At 43.1% G+C, this 25980-nt stretch overlaps 1 protein-coding gene across 2 annotated transcripts in view; it reads right to left on the reverse strand.

Annotated features, from left to right (window-relative positions):
* LOC123764029 (glutamate receptor 1) overlaps positions 1 to 25980 on the reverse strand; it is a 706396-nt gene that overhangs the window by 75174 nt on the left and 605242 nt on the right. For both annotated transcript variants that reach the window (XM_069329669.1, XM_069329668.1), the window contains exon 15: positions 5230 to 5335. In XM_069329669.1, the coding sequence (XP_069185770.1) occupies positions 5230 to 5335 (106 nt within the window). The remainder of the gene's footprint in view (positions 1 to 5229; positions 5336 to 25980) is intronic.

A 25980-nucleotide genomic window follows, 5' to 3' on the forward strand; every position in this document is an offset into this window, starting at 1 on the left:
TAACTTTGAGCTTTCGTTGATTGTACGTTACTCAAGCGTTTTTTCACCCAGGTATTGACGTAATTAGTAATTTAATTATTAACGGATTATTTAATAACTCAAAATGGGAATATATTGATAAATTATTACGAATATCGTATTTGAAAAACTAGATTTGTTAAGGTATTCTAAGAAGAGGCAATCTATTATAGATGTAGTTAGCGAGATGAAGGCGATATTACAGTGAATATAGAGAGAGTTCGCATTAATGGTCACGTAAAAGATTGTGGAAAGTTTCGCAACATAGACGTTTTTGGTTTCACACCCCCCCCCCCACACACACACAGCACCTCGCTGATGACCGCTCGAGCGGAGAAACTTGGCTTAATCACTGAAGTTTTGTTGATAATGATACCACAAATTCCGTCCGCGCTGTACCACCACCCACTGTACCCCCTGCTGTACCATCACCCACTGTATTCCCTGCTATACCACCACCCACTGTACCTCTGTTGTACCACCACTTACAGTACTTCAGCCGTACCATCACACACTGAACAAATGTGGAATCACCACCCATTATACCCCAACTGTACCTTTACCCACTGTATCGCTGCTGTACCACCACTCACTGTACCTATGCTTTACCACCACCCACAATATAACACTTATTGGGCCAACCAGAGGCTTAGGGCCCGCGCAGAAATACCCCTGAAAAAATAATTCACAACACCAATCTGCGCCACCATTTCAATCCTCCATTTTGCTAATTCTCGTTATTTATCCGCTACAGTTTCCCATTAATAACTCCCCATTATTAATGGGAGATGTTAGATAATTTATTATTATTATCTAACAGGACCCCATTTTCTCCACTCCACTTCCCTCTCGTGAGAATTTGTGCTCGTTCCCTGTGATTATTAAGCATAGGCACTCATCCTTATTTCCCTTCAAGATACATGAAACGCTGAGTTCCAGTTGTACGGCTCCAGCTGTGATTGTGCTCTGTGTTTACTCTCTCCGTCACTATCACTACTCCTGTCACCATACACCACCATCACCACAGACAACATTACAGCCACCAACACAACATCACCGTGAGCACTGCCATCACCACCAGCATCACTATCACCACTACCCTAATTAACACTATAGTCACAACCAACACCGCAAGTTACCACCACCAACACCACAAAGTCACCACCACCCCCATCACCACCTACACTGTCTCTCAAACCTCAACTATCCCACCATATCACCACCATCATCACCCCCCCCCTCAACATCAACCACACCTTCACCTCCCTCGTGCCATCATCAACCAGGGGTTGGCACCACCCTTCTCGTTGTCAGCAAATGCTTCATCCAACCTTTCATGTCGACAGGTGCTTCTACGTCTAGTTATCCAGGTAATATCACTATCCCGGCCTCTGTGTTTCTCCAGCCCCATCCAGGTCCAGCCACGCCCTTAATGTCTACACACTTTCCAGTATTCGCCCCCATGTTCCTCTATTTCCTGGACTACCCACTTTCCCAAAGCCTCTAACGCCCTCTGCCGAAAAATGTTTATTTTCCTTGCCGTATTATTGACAAATTCGCGTCCCCTGTTTCGTGTCTCTGCACATACGTCTTGTGAGTTTCCTTTCCAAGACAAGGTACTAGAATCCATCGCCGCTTTCTGGGACTAAATAAGGAATCTGATCCACTCTCTTCATGACCAAACTCTATTCCAGCTCTGGCGGGACCATTTACGCACCCTACTTCACACTTTTCTTTACCATTTACGCACCCTATTCCACACTTTCCAGAACCAGCCACACCCTCTGCTCCTCTTCCTGTTCCCCTCTTCCCTTCCAAAGTCAGCCACACCCATCACCTAGTGTTTTAATTCTAGATTTATCCCTCATATAAGCTCCCTCCCCAACCCACGCCCATCATCTAACTTTCCAGAGAATGTTACCATATTAACAAATCAGTAGCAATGATAATTATAATTATTTTGTGAAGCTTCGAGAGTAATATAAAAAACAGGTGTACACGATGAAAGCTCATTCTTCCCTATAAAACTAAATATTGTTATTTTATTAAGAAAATCAGTGTCAAATTTTTATCTTCCGTTTCTGAAAGCGATCATCATTTTCTTTTCTGATTAATGAATCACCCGCACTTCTTATAAGTCCTAAGAGGCTAATCAATTTTTTCTCCACATTAATTTGCTTTTCTTATTTCGTTTCTAGGATCATCGACGTCTCTCATCTATTCTCCTAGATCAGATATGAATGAGAAATAGGTGTGTGAGGACCTTTATCATCCTGGACGAGTCAGAATCACTATCAATAATTATATTTATTAACAATAAATTCATGCTGCAGTTGACTACAGTGATACTGATTACAGCAAATGTATTTCCAGTCAATTTCAAACATTTCACATATAAACAGACCGTAATTGTTGATCTCTCCCATTCCATGTAATGATCTGTCTGGAACACTGCTGTCGGTAAAGTCGTGTTATCTGTCCTCATTCCTAAGACCAATTACACCGTCATTTCCCCATCTTTCCATACAGAGTGACGTCATCTCCGGTACAAGTACTCTTTCCATCAGCATGGCAACCCGTTCTCGCAAATTCGTAAAGTCAATATTGACTTATTAACTACGTGCATAGGTGATATACTAAACATAATAGATACCCTTAAAAAGATTCATAGAAAACACCGACCTTACCTAACCTTGTTAGTATCTTAAGATAAGCATCTTATTGCTTCGTAATTACAATTATTACTTAACCTATACCTATTATAGGTTAGGTAATAATTGTAATTACGAAGCAATAAGATGCTTATCTTAAGATACTAACAAGGTTAGGTAAGGTCGGTGTTTTCTATGAATCTTTTTAAGGGTATCTATTATGTTAAGTATGTCACCTATGCACATATTTAATAAGTCAATATTGACTTATTAAATTTGCGAGAACGGGTTGGCATGGTCCACATACGATCCGCAGGCCCCAGTTAAGTTCCCCTTTCCCCCCAGTTCGTCCTGAAATCTGACCCACAACATGTCCCACATGATGAGGCTCATTGTGTGCAACGGATGACTGTATGGGCCAAGCGGTACCATAGTATGTGTTACAGCATTGGACCATAGCATGGCTCACAAGGAAGAACAGCTCTGCACAAACTATCGACGGCCACCTCCAAAATAATATATATATGTACATATATATATATATATATATATATATATATATATATATATATATATATATATATATATATATATATATATATATATATACATATATATATATATATATATATATATATATATATATATATATATATATATATATATATATATATATTGGCTGATACTTATTTACGTTACAGCTCAGTGGAGGGAGGTGGGGCAGCCACCTTCAGGGAGACCCAGAAAATCAACAAGTACAGAGACCTAGAACGTTGTTACAGGTTCGTGCCGATAGGCTCCGAGACTCTGGGCGCCTGGGGTAATGTGCATTCAAGTTTTTAAAGGTGGTGAGTGAGGAACTCATTGGGAAAACTAGAGACCCACGAGCGCCAGTTTCCTGTTCCAGCGCCTCAGTGTCGCAGTTCAGAGGGGAAATGCGTGCTGTATCCTGGGTACGCACCCGACCCCCGAGGAGCTAGACGAGGTCTTCGAACGCTGATTGTTTAATTGTTATATATTTGTGTGTGTGTGTATTCTCTGTAAACTGTAGCATTGCAATAACATAAAACAAAACATACAAAAAAATAATAGGGGTGGTAGGAGAAAAAAAGAATAAAGTATTCAGTGAGAATCCAAAACATCTTCTCTGAATGCTCTTTGTTTTCTTCTTCGAGGATGTGGGTCCCTGCAATTGCACCACAGGTGGTACCCCTAAAATATATATATATATATATATATATATATATATATATATATATATATATATATATATATATATATATATATATATATATATATATATATATATATATATATATATTCCATCCGCAGACCATATTTATACTGTCATACTTTATTGACTGTCTGACTAATTTTCTCACTTCCTCCAATAATTTCCTCAACTCTACAATAATTTTCTGACTCCCTCCTGTAATTTTCACGCCCCTCCAACAATTTTCTCACCCCTCACTCCTTCAAAACATTCTTAACCCTTTTCCCAGGACGTCCCTTCTCTCACCCTAACTCTGTCCCCCCTTTCACATAGCTGATAAAAACAGGACTCTATTTTATGACACATAAAATAGGGGGGGAAACAAATTTCGTGCTGCTCTAATTAGCAGGTGAGTGAACTATATTTTTCACGTAAACAAGGGATCTCCCTCTCTTAACAGTACGGACTTTTCTCGGAAGATAATTAAATTCCCCTTGATGTTGATGCATTACGTCAGTCGAAGACGGTAAATTACCTGCTGATGGTAACGCTAGACTTTGGGACTAGTTCGAGCAAGGTCATGGCGAATACATCAGTTCGCCTAACTGATTGCTGCCATTAGCTTAAAAGTCTAACATTTCACTTTTAATAAGATTTTATAGTGTTTTTGTTGTGTTTGCAAACTAGCATATTGCACAACTATTTCCTCATTCTTCGAACTTCTACTCTTACAATACCATCACTAGATTTCTCATCCAAAAGAAATACTCATACATGGAATCCTTATCTTAAGATTTTATATTCTTCATGTTTTCATCCATGAAAAGCCCCTCTCTGGAAAACTCTTCTAAGGAATCCTTATCCTTGAAAAAAATACATCACTAGAAAGCTTATTCATGGAATATACACCTATGTAATCCTCATCTATGGAAAATGCATCTCTGGAATCCTCATCCCATGATTCTTTCGTCAAAACCTTGTACTTGTCAAAGCTTGCCTTCACTCTCTTGCTAATTGTAACTCTTCGATGTCAACAATCAGACTTCATACCTCTACAGGATGGGCGACAACACTAAATCTTTCAGACGTTATACACCTCCAGTACACTCCTCGCACCCTAGTGTAAACCTGTCATGCGGCCGACACCCATTACTTCCATACACCCATTACCTTCATACACCTATCACTCTCACACACACAGATCGCCGCACAGCCCATACATTCATAACCCACCCACCTTCCTACAGGAGTGATACCCCCTACATCCCTCACCGACCTCACTACACCCATCGCACCCCCCATGCACCCCTACTACACCCCATCAGACTACACCGTCGCTACACTCACCTGTGTGTCTCTATCACACTCGGAGCGTTCGTACCACCACTTGTTCTTGAGTCTGGCCAGGTCCCCGTCCTCCTTCAAGCTTAGAATCGCCAAGTTGAGACGCTCCCTGGGGAAGCCGAGCAGAATGGGTGGTTAATGAAGGAACAGGCAAGGAGGAGATGTAGGCAGGGAGAGAGAGAGAGAGAGAGAGAGAGAGAGAGAGAGAGAGAGAGAGAGAGAGAGAGAGAGAGAGAGAGAGAGAGAGAGAGAGAGAGAGGGAGAGAGAGAGAGCAAGCCAAATCTAATTACTTAACAGAATTATTGCAAAATATTCAAGACATAATAAACAAAAATAATATTCATTATTTTAAAAATTTGATTGAACATGATAAAACAAAATTAAAATGTTAAACTATTAGAACCTTAATTGCATTAACATGTTAATTAAGCGGAAAAAATATAATTATAATTGATCGTTTGGTTTATGTGTCGCCTGTCTCCTATCCCAGGGTATCGTTGGTGTCCCATCCCAGGGTATCGCGGAGCACAATTAATAATGAGTTATGTACAGATAGATGAAACCCCTCTTTTTTCTTCCTCTTGTCCAATCCTACTTCAACCCCCTCCTTCCCTCCCCCCGGCCCCTCTCTCTCTCTCTCTTTCTCTCTCTCTCTCTCTCTCTCTCTCTCTCTCTACTCTCTCTCTCTCTCTCTCTCTCTCTCTCTCTCTCTCTCTCTCTCTCTCTCTCTCTCCCTCCTTCCCTTCCGTACAAACACATAGCACACATACATATATATAACACACGCCCGAGAGCACGGACACACACACACTATCAAACACACACACACACACACACACACACATAAAACAAACATCCATGTATGCTTTTAAATGCATGGATGGCGATATACTAAAGAAATTGTTCACAACTTTTGTTAGGCCAATGCTAGAATATGCAGCGGTTGTGTGGTGCCCATATCTTAAGAAGCACATGAACAAACTGGAAAAGGTGCAAAGACATGCTACTAAGTTGCTCCCAGAACTGAAGGGCAAGAGCTATGAGGAGAGGTTAGAGGCATTAAATATGCCAAAACTAGAAGAAAAAGAGGTGATATGATCACTACGTACAAAATAGTAACAGGAATTGATAAAATCGATAGGGAAGATTTCCTAAGACCTCGAACTTCAAGAACAAGAGGTCATAGATTTAAACTAGCTAAATACAGATGCCGAAGAAATATAAGAAAGTTCCTTTTCGCAAACAGAGTGGTAGACGGTTGGAACAAGTTATATGAGAAGGTGGTGGAGGACAAGACCGTCAGTAGTTTCAAAGCGTTATATGACAAAGAGTGTTGGGAAGACGGGACACCACGAGCATAGCTCTCATCCTGTAACTACACTTAGGTAACTAAACTTAGGTAATTACACACACACACACACACACACACACACACACACACACACACACACACACACACACACACACACACACACACACACACACTTACACACACACACACACACACACACACACACACACACACACACACACACACACACACACACACACACACACACACACACACACTTACACACACACACACACACACACACACACACACACACACACACACACACACACACACACACACACACACACACACACACACCCATACAGACGTCAGGACGATTGAATTGCAAATGCCTCCGAGACAGCGGTGAGCAGGAAATTCTTTTCTTCTAAACGCATGAACAAGGTGATTTTCTCTTTCTGTCTCCCTTCGCCTCTCTCTCTCTCTCTCTCTCTCTCTCTCTCTCTCTCTCTCTCTCTCTCTCTCTCTCTCTCTCTCTCTCTCTCTCTCTCTCTCTCTTTCTCTTTCATGGGTAATATTTTACAAAGCTCTAAGAATATACCCATTAGTCTCCGGTGACCCTTTAGGTTCGAACTGAAACATGTTGATAAATAGTAAACAAAAATCCCCAGTGTGAATCGAAAAGACGTATCGTCCAAAATCCCGTACATGTCGGTGTTTCATTCGTCCCAAATGCATTTGCTTTTAAAAGTCTACATGATATAGTTAAGACTTGATTATTTTAGAGGGCTGCGTCATAAAAAAACTAGGATATTTAAACTTTCTCTTGCTCTAGTTTTTCTTTCTTCTATTTAGTTCAGGTTTGCGTTTACGTGCATTCTAATAATAAAAAGCTCCCATTATTGAGTTTACTAATGACTTTGCTGTTGTTGTGAACTAAGAGGAAATACGAGGGGTACATGTACTCCTGTTTTCAGAGCTGGAACTTTCCCCCCCCAAGCACTTAATCTGAAAACTTATTCTGTGTTTCCCTCGGTTGACTAACTGTACTGATGTCGTTTGGAAGGCAAACCCTACTTATTCTCCTCTGAGGACTTGCCCCTGCTTATTTTCCTCTGGGGGGCTTACCCCTTCTAATTTTCATCCAAAGGCTTACCTTCTGATTTTCTTCTGAAGACGTATTCTACTTATTGTCCTCTGAAAGTTTACTCTGTTCATTTTCCTCTCAAGACATAACTAGCTTATTTTCCTCAGAACGCGAACTGGGGGATCGCGTATTAACTAGATCATCAACTACAGTTGGGTGCTCATGGGTGAGTAATGACTGCAATGCCTAATCGTGCCTGTCGGTCCAAGGCACGAAGCCGCCGCGGGTCATCGTTTTTGCTTGTGAGGCGACGACTGTGATGGTGCTAATTAATGCACAACAGGCCTTTTTACTACCATTGTTTCTGTCTTGGCTTCTACTACTACTACTACTACTGTTAGTATCACTATTAACTCTACTACCATGTTTAATTCTACTACTGCTTCCTTGCTAATTGATACTATTTTTCGTATTACTATTATCACCTACATTGCTTACTTTCCCAATAAACTAATTCCTACTACTATTAATACTCCTACTACTACTATTACTACTACTACTACTACTACTACTACTACTACTACTACTACTACTACTACTACTCCTACTACCACTACTACTTCTACTACTACAGTTATTACCACTTTCTCATCAATAACCTATTTTCTACACGTAGCTGACATGTAACATCATTAATTCCATCCAGATGCGGACCACCCCCATACTCATCTTCAACTTTGTGAAAGGATAAAACTTTCATTTGACATTTATAGAACTGTAGTTCATATCCTTTCTGCGTCCTTGTGAGTGAACCTCGTCTCTATCTCCAGTTCATTGACAGGATAGACAGGACTTGCCATTTCTTTTATCATAATTAAAGCATAAATGTCATTAGCGTAAATGGATTGATACATGTAACAATGTGGTCCTGTGGATGATGTATGGGAAGGTAGGGGGAGGGTTGTGATGGGGAAGGTAGGGAAGAGGAAGGTATAGGAGAGGGGGGGGGGGGTAGGAAGATGTGAGGGTAAGGAAGGTTGGTTTTGGGAGGGAAAAGAGAATGTCGGGAGAACAAGGTACGAGTGGGGAAGGGAAAGTCGCGAGGAGAAGGTGGGAAGGTAAAAGTGGGAACGGAAAGCATGAAGTGGGAAAATTGAGAGAGGCATGTGACGAAAAAGAGAAGTGAGGAATTGAAAGAAAGAAGTTGAGAATGGCAAGAGAACTGAAAACATAAAAAGGTAAATATAATAAAGAAGAGGGCAGGGCTAGGAAAAGGGGAATGGAGAGAAGTGATGGGAACGCAAAGGATAAATAAGGGTAATAAGAGGAAAGTGAGGGGGAGTGGGATGGGAATACTGGAGGTAAACAGAATATTTTGCGTTGGCCCATAACTCCGGCTGCTGGGTGTTGGAGATTAAACACAAGTATTTAATGGGTATCTTGGACACGAAATTAATAGTTTTCTCTAGCCTTTCAGAGACACGTCTGCACGTCTGGTATGTTCCCTCGTCCCTTGGCTCTCCACCCTCGTCCCCTGACTCTCCACCCTCGTCCACTTGCTCTCCACCCTCGTCCCCTGGCTCTCCACCCTCGTCCCCTGGCTCTCCACCCTCGTCCCCTAGCTCTCCACCCTCGTCCCCTGGCTCTCCACCCTCGTCCCCTGCCTCTCCACCCTCGTCCCCTGGCTCTCCACCCTCGTCCCCTAGCTCTCCACCCTCGTCCCCTGGCTCTCCACCCTCGTCCCCTGCCTCTCCACCCTCGTCCCCTGGCTCTTCACCCTCGTCCCCTTGCTCTCCACCCTCGTGCCCTTGCTCTCCACCCTCGTCCCCTGGCTCTCCACCCTCGTCCCCTGGCTCTTCACCCTCGTCCCCTGGCTCTTCACCCTCGTCCCCTTGCTCTCCACCCTCGTCCCCTTGCTCTCCACCCTCGTCCCTTTGTTCTCTACCCACTCCCCTTGCTCTCCACCCTCGCCCTCTTGCTCTCCACCCTCGTCCCCTTGCTCTCCACCCTCGTCCCCTTGCTCTCCACCCTCATCCCTTTGTTCTCCACCCACTCCCCTTGCTCTCCACCCTCGCCCCCTTGCTTTCCACCCTCGTCCCCTTGCTCTCTACCCTCGTCCCCTTGCTCTCCACCCTCGTCCCCTTGCTCTCCGCCCACTCCCCTTTAGTCTCCGACTAAAATAGTTTGAAACTTTAACTGAATTCGAACTGAGATTGCAGTAGCAGTCTCAATAAGATTTCATCACCATTCTCAGGAAATTGCTTCGTGAATATGTGTTTAGAAACTAAAGTCAAAGACACTTTATTAAATGAGTAATATGAATATTAAACTATTTGAGACGCGATGAAACCTGATGAACACCGGAACAGAGATCTTATCAAACACTGAGATTATTCTCTTAGGGTAAATTGTGTCAACTGTGACCTTTTGATGAATATGAATAAATATGTATTTTGTTCCTCATTGCTACAGATGATGTTTTCTCTTCAGGCTGATCACCTGTTTGCTCCTTGTTAACCAGTTCTCTCATTTAATATGTCGCAAATTTATTACGGAATTGAGTAATCCGTTAAGAAATGTGAACTGTTAGATGGAAGAAAAAGTCTTAATTAATATAAACGTTTTCAGCGCATCAGGCTTGATAGGTTAGGTGAGTTAGATAGGTAAGGTGGGGTTCGTACCCCCTCCAGGTACTACTTCCGTTATTACCATGAAATAACGCTCTTCATGGTATCTTTATCCCTCAGTGGTGGTGTAAATCTTACATCGGCCTCTATGAGTTTGTAACTTTCCTAGTCAATTATGCCCCGGATCGTCCTCTGAGTTCTCTTCCCTGCACTATTCCCATCAGCAATTCTGAAATCTTCTCGTATTCCCTCTTTCGTTATGCTAATTTTTCAGTTAGCAAGCAAGTATGGTTCAAGACTGAACTACATTTGCTCAGTGAATTTTAAAGTCACTATAATAGTCATTTTACATTGTCGGCCAGGTGTCGCTTATCTAGTTGGCCACCATCTCTTCATACTGTTTCTTCTGTAACAGTTTGCGTAAAGAAGTGCTTCTCACCCTAATTTTGGTTGCCTGGTCATAGAACATGTTTGTGTGTGTGTGTGTGTGTGTGTGTGTGTGTGTGTGTGTGTGTGTGTGTGTGTGTGTGTGTGTACTCACCTAATTGTGCTTGCGGGGGTTGAGCTTTGGCTCTTTGGGCCCACCTCTCAACTGTCAATCAACTGGTGTACAGATTCCTGAGCCTACTAGGCTCTTATCATATCTACATTTAAAACTGTGTATGGAGTCAGCCTCCATCACATCTCTGCCTAATGCATTCCATCCGTTAACTACTTTGACACTGAAAAAGTTCTTTCTAACGTCCCTGTGGCTCATTTGGGTACTCAGTTTCCACCTGTGTCCCCATGTTCGCGTACCGGCAGTGTTGAATAGTTTACCCTTGTCAACCCTGTCAATTCGCCTAAGGATTTTGTAGGTAGTGATCATGTCTCTCCTCACTCTTCTGTGTTCCAGTGTCGTAAGGTGCATTTCCGGCAGCCTTTCCTCGTAACTCATGCCTCTTAGTTCTGGGTCCAGTCTAGTGGCATACCTCTGAACTTTTTCAAGATTCGTTTTGTGCTTGACAAGATACGGGTTCCATGCTGGGGCTGCATACTCCAGGATTGGTCTTACGTATGTGGTGTACAAGATTCTAAACGATTCCTTACACACAGGTTCCTGAAGGCTGTTCTGATGTTAGCCTGCCTCGCATATGCCGCAGACGTAATTCTTTATATTTGGGTTTCAGGAGACAGAAGCCCACATTTGGTGTGATATCAATTCCTAGATCTTTCTCTCGGCCCGTTTTATTAAGTACTTCATCTCCTATTCTGTATCTTGTGTCTTTCCTCCTGTTTCCACCAGCCTAGTTTCATTACTTTGCATTTACTCGAGTTAAACTTTAGCAGCCATTTGTTGGACCATTCATTCAGTCTGTCTAGGCCGTCCTGTAGCCTCCTGCTATCATCCTCTGTTTCAGTCCTCCTCATAATTTTTGCATCATCAGCAAACATTGAGAGAAACGATTCTATACCCTCTGGGAGATCATTTACATATATCAGAAACAGTGTTGTTCCAAGGACTGTCCCCTGTGGGACTCCACTTGTGACGTCACGTCAATCCGAGAACCTCACCCCTCACAGTGACTCGTTATCTTCTGTTACTTAGTTACTCCCATATCCAACGGAGTACCTTCCCTGTCACTCCTGCCTGCATCTCCACCTTTCTCACTAGCATCTTGTGTGGTAGCTGTATCCAAGGATTTTTTGACAATCCAAAAATATGCAGTCTGCCCACCCATCTCTTTCTTGCCTGATTTTTGTTGCCTGGTCGTAGAATTCAATTAGCCATGTGAGGCAGTACTTGCCATCCCTGAACCCATATTGATGCTGTGTTACACAGTTCTTTCGCTCCAGATGTTCCACCAGCTTTTTTCGCACAATATTCTCCATTCAGCTTGCATGGTATGCAGGTTAGGGACACTGGCCTGTAGTTCAGTGACTCTTGCCTATCCATTTTCTTGTATATTGGAACTACATTAGCTTCCTTCCAAATTTCTGGCAGTTCCCTTGTTGCCAGTGATTTGTTATACAATATGGAGAGTGGCAGGCACAGTGCTTCTGCTCCTTCCCTTAGTAACCAAAGGGAGATTCCATCTGGGCCTATAGCCTTTGTCACATCCAACTCTAGTAAACACTTCTTTACTTCCCCGCTGGTAATCTCAAACTCTTCTTGTGGTTCCTGGTTAACTATTCCCTCTCTTATCTCTGGAATCTCTGCTTGCTCTAAGGTGAAGACCTCCTGGAATTTCTTATTCAGTTCCTCACACACTTCCTGATCGTTTGAAGTGAATCCTTATATTTATTACCTGTTCCTTTACAGTGGTTTTTCTCCTGATATGGCTGTGCAGCAATTTAGGTTGTCTTTGCCTTGCTTGCGATGTCATTTTCGTATTGTCTTTCTGCCTCTCTTCTCATCCTGACATATTTATTCCTGGCACTCTGGTATCTTTCTTTGCTCTTAAGTGTCCTGTTATTTCCATAGTTTATATACGCTCTTTTACTTTGCGACTTAGCTAGCCCTACATCTCTGATTAAACTATGGGTTTCTCATCTTCATTTCATCGGTTTCCTTTTGGACTGGGAGAAACTTGTTTGCTGCTTCCTTGCACTTGTGTGTGATGAAGTCCTATCATGTCTTGGGCCGTCTTTCCACTGAGCTCTGTTTCCCATGTTATATATGTTAGGAATTTTCTAAACTCCTCATAGTTTCCCTATCGGAATGCCAGTTTTTTGTTTTCAGTACCCCTCCTCGAGTTCACTAACCCTTCCTCAACCAGATACTCAAACGCCAGTACACTGTGTTCGCTCATTCCTACTGGGGCCTCATACCCGATTTCCCTTATGTCGGAGTCGTTCAGAGTGAAGAGTAGGTCGAGTTTCGCTTGTTCATCGTTTCCTCTCATCCTAATGGGTTCCTTGACATGTTGGCTTAGGAAATTTCTTGTCGCCACCTCCATTAGTTTTGGGCTCCATGTATCCTCTCATCCATGCGGTTCCTTGTTTTCCCAGTCTATCTTTCCATGACTGAAGTCTCCGATGATGAGCAGATGGGATCTATTTCTACAGGCAGCAGAGGCTGCCTTCTCAATTATAGTGTTAACTGCCATGTTGTTGTTATCATATTCTTGCCTTGGTCTTCTGTCATTTGGTGGAGGGTAATATATCACTGCTAATACTACTTTTGGTCCTCCCAATGTCATGGAGCCTGTTATGTATTCTCTGAATCCCTTGCAGCCCTGGATGATCGTCTCCTTGAAGCTCCATTCCTTTCTCATTAGTAGGGCCACTCCACCTCCTCCCCGTCCTTCCCTCTCTTTACTTATTACAGTGTAGTTCTTGGGAAACACCGCATTCATTATGATGCCTGGGAGTTTGGTTTCTGTGAGTCCGATTACATCTGGGTTCACTTCTTTTGTTCTTTCCCGTAGTTCACTTGCCTTGCTGGTGATCCAATCTATGTTCGGGTACATCACCCTGAAGCTGACTCTCTTCTGTCCTTTCTCAGATCCAATTGCTTTCCCTGAAGCAGGGAAACAGGGAGGGACCGGGATGGGAGGGCCTATGAAGGGGAGCCTGGGGAATCTGGGGTATACGGGGGCTTGGAGGATCTGGTACGGGGAGGGAGGTGTTGGAGGGAGGGCTTAGGGGGGTTGGAGAGAAAAGAGGGCTTGGGAGGGTGGGTGAGCAGGGGAGGCTTGGGAAGGGGGGGGGGGTGAGAGGGGGGAGGCTTTGGAGAGTGTGGGAGAAGGGGAGACTTAGAGGAGTATGGGAGGAGGGAGGGCTTGGGGGAATGGGGGGGGGGAAATGGGGGGCTTGGATGGCATAAAATGAAGCAGGGCTTTCGGGGGGGGGGGGAGGTTGGAGGATAGGGAGTGCCAAGGGGGATGAGAAAAAAGGGAGAACTGAGGAGAGTGGAGGAGAAGGGAGGGCACAGGAGGGTGGAGGATACAGGAGGGTTTAGGGGGGACAGGGGAGAATGGAGGGCTTGGCGGTGGGGGAGAAGGGAGGGCATGGAGGATTAGGGAGGGCTTGGGGGGGTGGAGAAGAAAGGAGAGCCTGGGGAGGGGGGAGGTAGGGCATCTATTGGGTGGAGGATGGAGGTGCATCTCTCACTGTGTCTGTTGTGTCGCTTGTGGAGGGTTCCCCACTCCCCTCTGAGATTGTAGGGCTTGGGTTTGTAGCTCCCTGATTCCTTTCTTTCTCCCTGCACTCTCTCCTCGCGGCTGCTGCCCTCTCTCTCTCGTCCCTTGTTATATCCCTCTGCAGGAGTACCTTTTTGAACCTCTACATTTGCTAGTCTGCTCTTCCTTGCTAGCAAGTCCTCTTTTGTTCTCTCGCTCTTGAATACAACCTTTATCACATGGTCTTTGTCCTTATTGTACTGTCTAACCCTGAAAACCTTTTCAGTATCTTGGTCAGCCCTCTACATCTTTATCCCTTTAAGGATTTCATTAACTTCATATTTGTCCTTGTCTCTCCTTTCCACTCAACCGGTCCCTGTTTGCTCCTTAATACCTACTATTACTACAGCTCTTTTCCCGCTCTATCAGCTGGCTAGTACATCTAGCTGCTTCCTGAGAAGAAGCCACTTCCATGGCAACTTCCCTAACTGCAGACCTAGCTTCAGGGCTCTTTTTAATCATTTCTGCAAATGAGTGCTGCTGTGTAGAAATCCTCTCAACAGTAGCATCACCAACTTCCTAAGGGATGGTCTGTGTCTGGTAATGGGGTGGAGTCTCCTTCAGGCTTCTTATCTCCTCTTTTGCTGCCCTCAATTCATCCTGCAGGTTGGCTACTGTCTCCCTCACTACTCTCAGTCCTTCACTGAATTCCTCCCACATGTGCTGGAATGTTCCCCTAATCCAGGCTTCCTGTGTGTGTGTGAGTGTGTGTGTGTGTGTGTGTGTACTCACCTATTTGTGCTTGCGGGGGTTGAGCTTTGGCTCTTTGTGTGTGTGTGTGCTTGCGAACGTTTTTGTTTGTATGTGGGCACGTACTAAGAGAATCTGGGATTCATACCTCTAGGCAACGAAGTACTCTACGTATTCATATCCAATCCAACGAAAACAAAAACAAATGTACTCTATTTCCCAAAATTTATCACTCAAGCAAACATATATTAGCGCCCAATCGTCAAGGTTTCGCTACTTGGCTCAGCACGTATATTCCAGACCCTAAAATGCTGCAACACAAACGAAGCTGCAAGACCCAACTCGTTGTGTATGTACCACAGTGCGTTATATGAGGTATTATTTCCCACAGTGACTTGCTTATCACCTCGCCCATTCACACATTGAGGCTCGATATGGTGGGTTCTGATGTAATTAAAAACCAGAATGCAACGAAGTAGAGCGAGGAATTCTCCACACACAGCCCTCGTCATTGTTGTTTGTAAATTCAGCTACTCATAACAAAACGTTCCAAGTAGCATTGGCTATGGTGAACCCATAGGGAACTTAGTTGACGAAGGAGCGGTGCTCGTGTAACTGTCATACACACTCACAAGACCTTCGTTGTTGTTGTTGTTATAGATTCAGCTACTCTGAGCAAGTTCCAAGTAGCACGGCCTATGGTGAGCCCGTAACAAGGCCTTCGGTCAGGCCTCGTTATGTATGTCTGGTTGGCACGGCATGTCACCTGCTTCTCAGGGAGGGACCAGCTGGCTGGCTCCCCAACATGGGTCGATAATGCATGCATTGGAATTTAATATTTTGTTTGGTCGAGCGTACTTCCGTTTGGTTGTGCAAGAAACGTCGCAGATGTAAAATATATGTGTGTGCTTGCAGAAGTGAGATAGCTAGAGGGAGAGAGAGAGAGAGAGAAAGAGAGAGAGAGAGAGAGAGAGAGAGAGAGAGAGAGAGAGAGAGAGAGAGAGAGAGAGAGAGAGAGAGAGAGAGAGAGAGAGAGAGAGAGAGAGAAAGAGAGAGAGAGAGAGAGAGAGAGAGAGAGAGAGAGAGAGAGAGAGAGAGAGAGAGACAGAGACAGATGGATGAATAAACCGGAACGGAGACCAAGACACATTTTTCAAATTTAAAATAATGAAGACAGAGTGCTTGAGACAGCAGGAGTCGCCGCTAGAAACCAAAACAGAATATTACAACGAACACAACAGAAAAGTATTGCAGGGCGATAATATAACAGTTCTATTTATGTGTCTGTGCCTCTGGGTGTACCTGCTCTGAGTGGTTTTGTAGATCGTGATGACAGTAGTGAAAACCAGGACTACGAGCAATTACTTAGTTTTTTTCCAATGATTGTTCATAGTCTTGATTTCCACTACTGATAAGTTTATGTAGTTCTGGTAAGTATTAATGGGGCTAATGATGCTGAATGGTGCATTGACTAATGGTCAGCATATATAGCCACTGATACACTCTATGACACTCAGTCCCCCTATCATCCTCATACACCCATAACACCGTCAGTTCCCCCATCGTCCTCATACACCCATGACACTGTCAGTCCCCCCCATTGTCCTCACACACCCATGACACTGTCAGTCCCCCCATCGTCCTCATACACCCATGACATTGTCAGTCCCCCCATCGTCCTCATACACCCATGTCACCGTTAGTCCGCCCATCGTCCTCATACAACCATAACACTGTCTGTCCCCCAATCGTCCTCATACACCCATAACACTGTCTGTCCCCCAATCGTCCTCATACACCCATAACACTGTCAGTCCCTCCATCGTCCACACACACCCATGACACTGTCAGTCCCCCCATCGTCCTCATACACCCAAATCACTGTCAGTCCCCCAATCGTCCTCATACACCCAAATCACTGTCAGTCCCCTAATCGTCCTCATACACCCATGACACTGTCAGTACCCCCATCGTCCTCATATAACCATAACACTGTCAGTCTCCCCCATCAATGTTACCATAACCCCATTCCAGTGCCTGATCTCCCCATTGCTATCTAAACACTCAACGCAATATATACACGCTCGACGATCATGTTTTGATTGACACTTGGAATAATATCTTATAATATATTATATCATATATCTTGATATACGCTCTTTCATCCCAACGACCATCGTCAGGAGCATTGAACTCTTTCGGATAGATACGCTCTAAGGCTTAAATAGATCACGTCACCGAGCAGCAATACAATATTAGATTTTCGTTGATTGTGGACCGTCAGTTAAATAGTATGATGATTACCACTTCAGCGGCCATTGGTTATTATACAAAAGATCCAGACTTACTACACACGTTTCACTCTGGTCTATTATTCGTACACAGCTGTACCATATTAACGATGGTACGATGTTTTTGTACCATATTAACGACGGTACGATGTTTCTGTACCATATTAACGATGGTACGATGTTTTTGTACCATATTAACAGTGGTACGATGTTTTTGTACCATATTAACAGTGGTACGATGTTTTTGTACCATATTAACAGTGGTACGATGTTTTTGTACCATAATAACGATGGTACGATGTTTTTGTACCATATTAACGATGGTACGATGTTTTTGTACCATAATAACGATGGTACGATGTTTTTGTACCATATTAACGACTGTGCGATGTTTTTGTATCATATTAACGACGGTACGATGTTTTTGTACCATATTAACGACGGTACGATGTTTTTGTACCATATTAACGACGGTACGTTTTTTTGTACCATATTAACGATGGTACGATGTTTTTGTACCATATTAATGACGATACTATGTTTCTGTACCATACTAACGACGGTTCAAAATCACTGTACCATAATAAAGGCGATAAAAATCCCTCTACTATAACATTGTTCTCAGCCAAAGAAATTAATCCCGTGTAAATCCGATGCTGAATTAATTTATCTGTTCAACAATAATCCAGTTTACAGTATTTACAGTAACTTGAATCGAAATAAATATTACAGCGGCCACGTAAAACGTACGTTACACTATGTACTTGAAAATGTTGTTGTACCTATTAGTACCATAAATAACTGTGTTAAAGTAATTATCAGGAGAAACGCACTGAGTAAATACGACTGTGTGGCACTTGGGAGAGAAATGAGGACCAGGAACTGTGATATATGGACGAATTAGAGATATCACAGCATCTGATACGAAGTCCATCTAGTTCGGTTCTATGGTGTCATTCTATAAAGAGAATCAACTTAGTTTTAGGTGGAATTGAAGCACAAATTATCCAGAATTGCCAGGAGAATAAGCTTGCATTTTCTCTGAATTTATAAAATGATTTGCCGATGTCTATTGAGAAGTGAAGGTTAGCGATGAATGTGGAAATATATGCAATACTTGAGCTGTAATAAAAAAAAAAGAATATGATAATATTCGCTGTGGATGGAGATGCTATTCCCCTCTAGAGGGCTGAAGTCTTAAATGTTGGTCTCGTGAGGACAGAAATCTCGAATTTTCACTTCATGAAGAATGGAATCTCAAGCTTTCACGTCATGAGGAATGGAATCTCACGTTTTCAGACCATGACGAATGGAATCTAAAATTTTCACGTTATGGCGACTGAAATCTCAAATATTCACCTTCACGTGGTGTTGAACCTCAAATGTGCATCTGCGTGAATAATAAAAGAAATAAAAAAACGCAAAAATTTTGCAATCAAAACACGAAACCAATGTCTTTTGCTACTTCCCCTCACTTAGCAGAGAAATCATGGGAAGGAGATTGGAATGAAGAAAGGAAGACAAGGACACTAAGAAAATAGAAAGGAAAAGAGGGATGGAAAGTGAAGGTGGAAGGGATGGTGGGAAGGTAACCATGAAAGTGGAATAGGGGGTTTTCCAGGAGGAAGATGGTGAAAGTTTGGCAACGTTCAGACACAACGCGTCACCACAGAAGTCAAACATAATTTATTATCAAATGAATTATAATGTCCGAAATACCAGGGAAGGAAAAGATGTGTAGTTAGGGAGGAGGGGGTCTGATGGAACAGAGTGGTGGGAAAGTGCGGTTGGTGGATATAAAAAAGGAGGAGGGGGTGGGGGGGAAGGTAGCATAATTTAGCGGACGCTTGGTTCATGCGAGGCCAAGATTATTATAATGACAAATGATGCATGAGACAGCTCCTAGCAGGTCAGCCAAGCTTGTCTTGAGTCCGATGATTATATGAGCGGAACAGAATTAATAGTTGAACAAGACATGTGTGTGAGTTACTATGGGAGGCTGGTGACGGCGCCCAGACACCTGGGAGATGTCTCAGAGATAGGGGAGAGTGGAGGAATTTATTAATTTAACTTACGACTATATAGCACTTCATTGAATCAAGTGATTCACTTGATTCAGTGGCTTGACTAGAGACTTGATGGTTCAGAACTTGAGTCATCTGACAAGTTCATTCTCTCGATTGCCTCCCCCTTCATAACAATTTGAATTGGATTAGCCTAATTAAAAATGACATAACCTCTGCTACCCATCTAACAAATCAGAGCCGATACTCATCCCCCTCCCTCTCCCCACCCCAAACAGCGTCAATACTAAGTGTTTATAATTTCCCTAACCCACCGTGATTTTTACGATGGAGTTAATTGCACACAAAAGTGATGTGCGTTCTGTTTGTACTCGCCGTGACCTTTATATATATATATATATATACCCTTTGGGAGCTTCATTATATACGCTTTATAACCTTCGGGCAAACCCTACTGGACCCCATGACCTCCCTCATTCTATACCACTCATGACCTTCAGTATATACAGCCTAGGACCTTCATTATGTAACATCGTGACCTTTATAATATACCCCTCATTAAATACCCATTAAACCCTCATTATATACCATCCATGGCCTCAGTATATTCGCATCATGACCTGTAATTAAAAAGTTTTTTTTTAACTTGCTGTATGGCGGAACATACTGATCAAGATTAGTATGTCTTTCCTTGATCTCTCTGATCAAGATCTCCTTGATCAGATATCAAGGAGATCTTGGTAGGTAACAATATTGGTAGGTAACCAATATTGATGAGTGAAGAGCCTGGCAGGGTGTTGCTAGAACGCTAGTTAAGGAGGGAATGGAGGCATTAATAGAGGAGATAGATAACAGACAGACGATAAAAGAGAGAAATTGGATAACTAATAAGAGGGGGAGAGATTATTAAGGGGCATCGCGGAGAGGGAAAGGAACTATCAGGAGAAAGCCCACAAGCTATGACGACTAAATAGAAAGGTGTCATAGTATATAGCAAATCTTTATTGGAAGGGGTCAGGATAAGGATTTGGGATGGGACGGGGAAAGCAGTGGCAGGGTTAAAGTGCAAATGGAAGAGACGCTAATAAGAGGCATTAAATAGAGGGGAGGAGCTAATGGGAGGTCAAATTGAAGGGTTTAATGGTATAATGGAGTCATATAGTAGGGAGAGAACAGTCGTATCAGAATTTACCGTCTAGGTTATATCCCGAAGTTGACTAATTTCTTTCTGGCCGAAGATGACAGGTATCTAGCTCTTGTGCTGGTGTGTGTGTGTGTGTGTGTGTGTGTGTGTGTGTGTGTGTGTGTGTGTGTGTGTGTGTGTGTGTGTGTGTGTGTGTGTGTGTGTGTGTGATGCACGCGATCAAAGCGAGGTGTGGTGTTCTTGATCAGGAGAGCGTGAGTATAGTTTGTGCTCCCTCTTCTTCCTCCTCCCATTCTCTCCCTGTGATAACCCTCTCTGTTTCCCTTGCTGCTCTGTTCCTTCCTGTTTCGCTTATCACTCCTTCCTTCCCTGCCTCCCTTGCCCCGTCTCCACCTATACCCCACTCCCTCACGAACTTTCCTATCTTCTCTCTCACTTCTATCCTCTCTATTTCCGCTCAACCACTTGGGATAAGCGATAGAGTGACGGTCTCGCTTCTTGCAAATCGGCACTCAATCCCCGATTGTCCAAGTGGTTGGGCACTAAGCCTTCTTCACCCGTTCCATCCTTTATCCATATCCTAATCCGTTATTTATATCCTGATCCCTTACAAGTGCAAAATAGTTATAATGGCTTGTAGCTTTCCCCTGATAGTTCGCTTCCTTCACCCTCTCTCTCTCACTCTTCCCATCCCTTCTCTTCTATTCCAAACCTTGCCCCTTCCCATGACAATTCCAACTCCTTTCTCTCTCTTCAAATATATCCTTCCCTTTCTACCCACACCATCTGAACCTCAGCTTCAAGGAGTCATTCAACATGTGGTCACGACGCATGTGACTTGTAATCATTATATCGTCTCTCTAATTACTGTATGTATATTCTTGTTTCATACTGTGTTCCTTTTCAATCATATATGACTAGCTGAACACTCATGCAGTACTTTCAAATACATTACCTGGTGATATTCACGTACAGTCAATCTCCAACATCTGTGTACAGATACTACACTAGATATAGATCAATGACCTAGGAACATTCCCTCTAGCGATACACAATTCACAAAGCTACAACCGGGAATCTGTTGCAGTACCTTCCTGACCACCATTCTGCACTCTACGGCAACATCATGCTTTACTCCAAACACCCGGCTATACTCACTCCACTTAACTATACACTCAACTGTGTCATTCTGTTCAACACACTCCCACCAAACTAAACCTAGATCCTCGCTACACTGCAGAGTCCTACCCACAGCCCAACCCCCCCACATACACACACACACAGACACATAAGTACATAAGCTGGAGATCTGGTACATAAGCTGGAGAGACAGGCAGGTGTAGCTGGTAAGGTGCTCAAGTGGATAATGGAGTACCTAAGCAATAGGAAGCAGAGAGTTACGGTGAGGGGTGAGACCTCCGATTGGCGTGAAGTCAGCAGTGGAGTCCCACAGGGCGCTGTTCCTCGGTCCTATCTTGTTTCTGATATATGTAAATGATCTCCCGGAGGGTATCAATTCATTTCTCTCAATGTTTGCGGACGATGCTAAAATTATGAGAAGGATTAAAACAAAGGAGGACTGTTTGAGGCTTCAAGAAGACCTAGAAAAGCTGAAGGAATGGTCGAACAAATGGTTGTTAGAGTTTAACCCAACCAAATGTAATCTAATGAAGATAGGCGTAGGGAGCAAGAGGCCAGATACAAGGTATCATCTGGGAGAGGAAATTCTTCAGGAGTCAGAGAAAGAGAAGGACTTGGGGGTTGATATCACGCCAGACCTGTCTCTTGCAGCACATATTGAGGATAACATCAGCGGCATATGCCAGGCTGGCCAACATACGAACGGCATTCAGAAACTTTTTGTAAAGAATCATTCAGGAACTTTGTATACCACATATGTCAGGCCAATCCTGGAGTATGCAGCCCCAGCATGGAGTCCATATCTAGTCAAGGATAAGACTAAACTGGAAAAGGTTCAAAGGTTTGCTACCACACTAGTACCCGAGCTGAGAGGTATGAGCTACGAGGAGAGACTACGGGAATTAAACCTCACTTCGCTGGAAGACAGAAGAGTCAGGGGGGACATGATCACAACATTCAAGATTCTGAAGGGAATTGATAGGGTAGATAAAGACAGTCTATTTAACACAAGGGGAACACGCACAAGGGGACACAGGTGGACACTGAGCGCCCAAATGAGCCACAGAGATATTAGAAATAACTTTTTTAGTGTCAGAGTGGTTGACAAATGGAATGCATTAGGAAGTGATGTGGTGGAGGCTGACTCCATACACAGTTTCATGTGTTGATATGATCGAGCCCAACAGGCTCAGGAATCTGTACACCTGTTGATTGACGGTTGAGAGGCGAGACCAAGGAGCCAGAGCTCAAGCCCCGCAAGCACAACTTGGTGATACACACACACACACACACACACACACACACACACACACACACACACACACACACACACACACACACACACACACACACACACACACACACACACACACACACACACACACACACACACACACACACACACACACACACACACACACACACACACACACACACACACACACACACGCACACGCACAAAGACCCCAGGACAACCTACAGGACCTACAGGACAACACACAACCCGTAAAGCACGTCACAACAACCACCACAACAAAATATCACACACCACCCAGCAAGCCACACTCAACAATACCAGACACTTCATATCATCCCCCAACAAACAACAACGCCACTCACCAAACACAGCAATACCACAAAATGCCACCAAACTCCAAAAATTACCACACCCCAAGTAAAGCAACACCCTCACCCTAAACACAAACAACACATCGCCGACCGAACGCAACCATTCCACACAACACGCACCAAACTCAGGAATTTCCAACACTACACACACCTCTACAGACACAAAAGCGTCTCCCCTCAACCACACCAACTTAACACAGGCTTCCAGGAAAACATTCACAAAAATACTATTCTCAAAACACCACATAAACTTCCTCTGGGTGCATATGAATGGATCCTTCGCAGAAGCTCGGATAATATGTTCTCAATGTTGCTCCCGAGAAGTGGACCTTCCAAAATTCACTTATCAGGTGAGTAGAATGAAAAAGGCGTGGACGAAAAATCGTAACTGGTACCAAGGATCAAGGTTGTAGCCCTTCCTCCGTCCTGAAACCACGGCGTTTACACTATTGTCAGCGTTAATAAGTCAGTACTTGACTATTATATCTGGGAACTAAATGAGAGAAGAAGTTTTTTTCAGATTATACAAAATATTTTCTGCAATATAAATTAATATTTCGTGGCTTTAATAATAATGAAGTTTAGGTACTTTCTATATGCTTAGATCATTGGAGATTCGAACGCGGTCATCATAAGTGTTGTTCTACAAACCAGGTCATGAATTTCAACAATATCCATGTCTTTGTTGATCTGACAATAGTCTCGAAATTTTGATGCCCGTGTTTGAATCCCAGACGATCAAAATTAATAAAATGTTGCTACGCAAGTATTTGTAAATTGCATTTATAGGAGCCCAAGTATTATTAAGTAAGGTGTTCTGATTCCAAGGGTTCAGGGAATGTTTACAAAATAGACACTGGACGTAATTGAAGCACCTTCGAGTCATGGCTTCGACCAGACTCAAATTAACATATGTTCAAATGCCTAAAATTAGTCTCAATGACGTGGGTGAACATTTCACACCCAACGCACACATCTAAGAATAAGAAGTGACGACATTTCGGTCCATTCTGGATCCATATCGTCTCCTGGACGACTTCTGTATAGTCGTAATGGTGGCGATTTCTCCTGATAGTTCTCTTCCCTTGCTGGACGACATGATGAGAATTCTGGATCGTCACTTTCCTTCCTCTTCCGATGGGTCCCAAAGGTGTAAATTTTAATTAATCATAGAATAGGATGGTCAATATTTTGTACACAAACATTGTGAACCCTGAGAGCCGTTGATTTGATAAAGGGGTTGAGAGGATGAGCTTTCATTGTGTCTCATACATATATTTGTTCCACCGATTCCTGGGTTAGGAGGATATCCGCCTTTCTTGGGCTGGATATCCGTATTGTTGGTGAGTTTCATCACGTTGTCGGTTTGCTTAACCACATTGTTGGTTTAGTTCGTCGTATATTGTTGGTTGACTTCATCGCAGTGTTGGTTATGTTCAGGACATTGTTGATTAGGTTCATTGGGCTACTTGTTATGTTCACTGATGTGTACATAACCCGAGACGCTATGCGTGTTAGTGGCTTCGCAATCATGTAAAAACACCAATGTTATGTACTCTCACAACTCTCTGTGCCTTCTTGCATATAAATAAATAAATAAATAAATAAATAAATAAACAAATAAATATAAACATAAATGTTTCGGCTCAGCCACATTCTCAGACAATGTTTATCCAATAATACTATTATTAATCACAGTATTATTACCACTACCTCCATTACAGAAACGTCCTCACCTACTACCACCACTACCACCTGCACTAACACTTGCCATCATCATTACATCCACCAGTACCACAACCACTATCCCAAAACTACCACCGCCTTCATAACTACCTCAATTAATAATATAAAATGGCAGCCTCCACTACACAAAATGATGTCGTCAATTTCCACCATATATTACAACACCATATCAACCACTACCATTAACCAATCAACCATTATGAAAAAAATGGCTATATTCCTAATCATTCATTAAATAGTCAACAAAATTGTCACCGGCGTTACATAGTATCCTACACACCCCAACACACTCATTTCCCCAATCATCATTGCCCCTATTCTGTACAACATGTTCCTTTTCTACTATCTTCCATTCCTCCTCATTTAAACCCTTTCTTCCTCTCCCAATTTCCGCGTCTCATGCACACTACCCACCCAATTTTTTTTTCCGCGCATTTTTCTCCTTCACCTATCCCCATTTTCCCACCTCTCGACATTTCCGTGAAGATGGCGGTCAATTTGCATTTACTGGTCGGATATTAGGCAAATGAATAATGGGCCAAGTTTGTGAGAGTGAAGCCTAGCTGGTAAGTTTAGAGGAGTAGCCGAGTTGTGTTTTTTCCCCTTTGCTATGTTTTGTTTGGTATTTTAATGGGGCGAGGGGGGGGGGGGAAAGGGCGTCTAAGGGTTTTTGTTAAATTTTAAAAATGTACTTTTGTTAACACATATGCAGACATGCGTGCATAGATACATATCTATGATATGCATCTATGATGCATATCATTGATATGTATCACAGATGTATCACAGATACATACACTCACACATGTATTCACATATGCACTCACATATGCACTCACACACACACACACACACTCACACACACACACACACACACACACACACACACACACACACACACACACACACACACACACA

The sequence above is a fragment of the Procambarus clarkii genome, chromosome 23, assembly GCF_040958095.1.
Source record: "Procambarus clarkii isolate CNS0578487 chromosome 23, FALCON_Pclarkii_2.0, whole genome shotgun sequence".
Classification (NCBI taxonomy): Eukaryota; Metazoa; Arthropoda; class Malacostraca; order Decapoda; family Cambaridae; genus Procambarus; species Procambarus clarkii.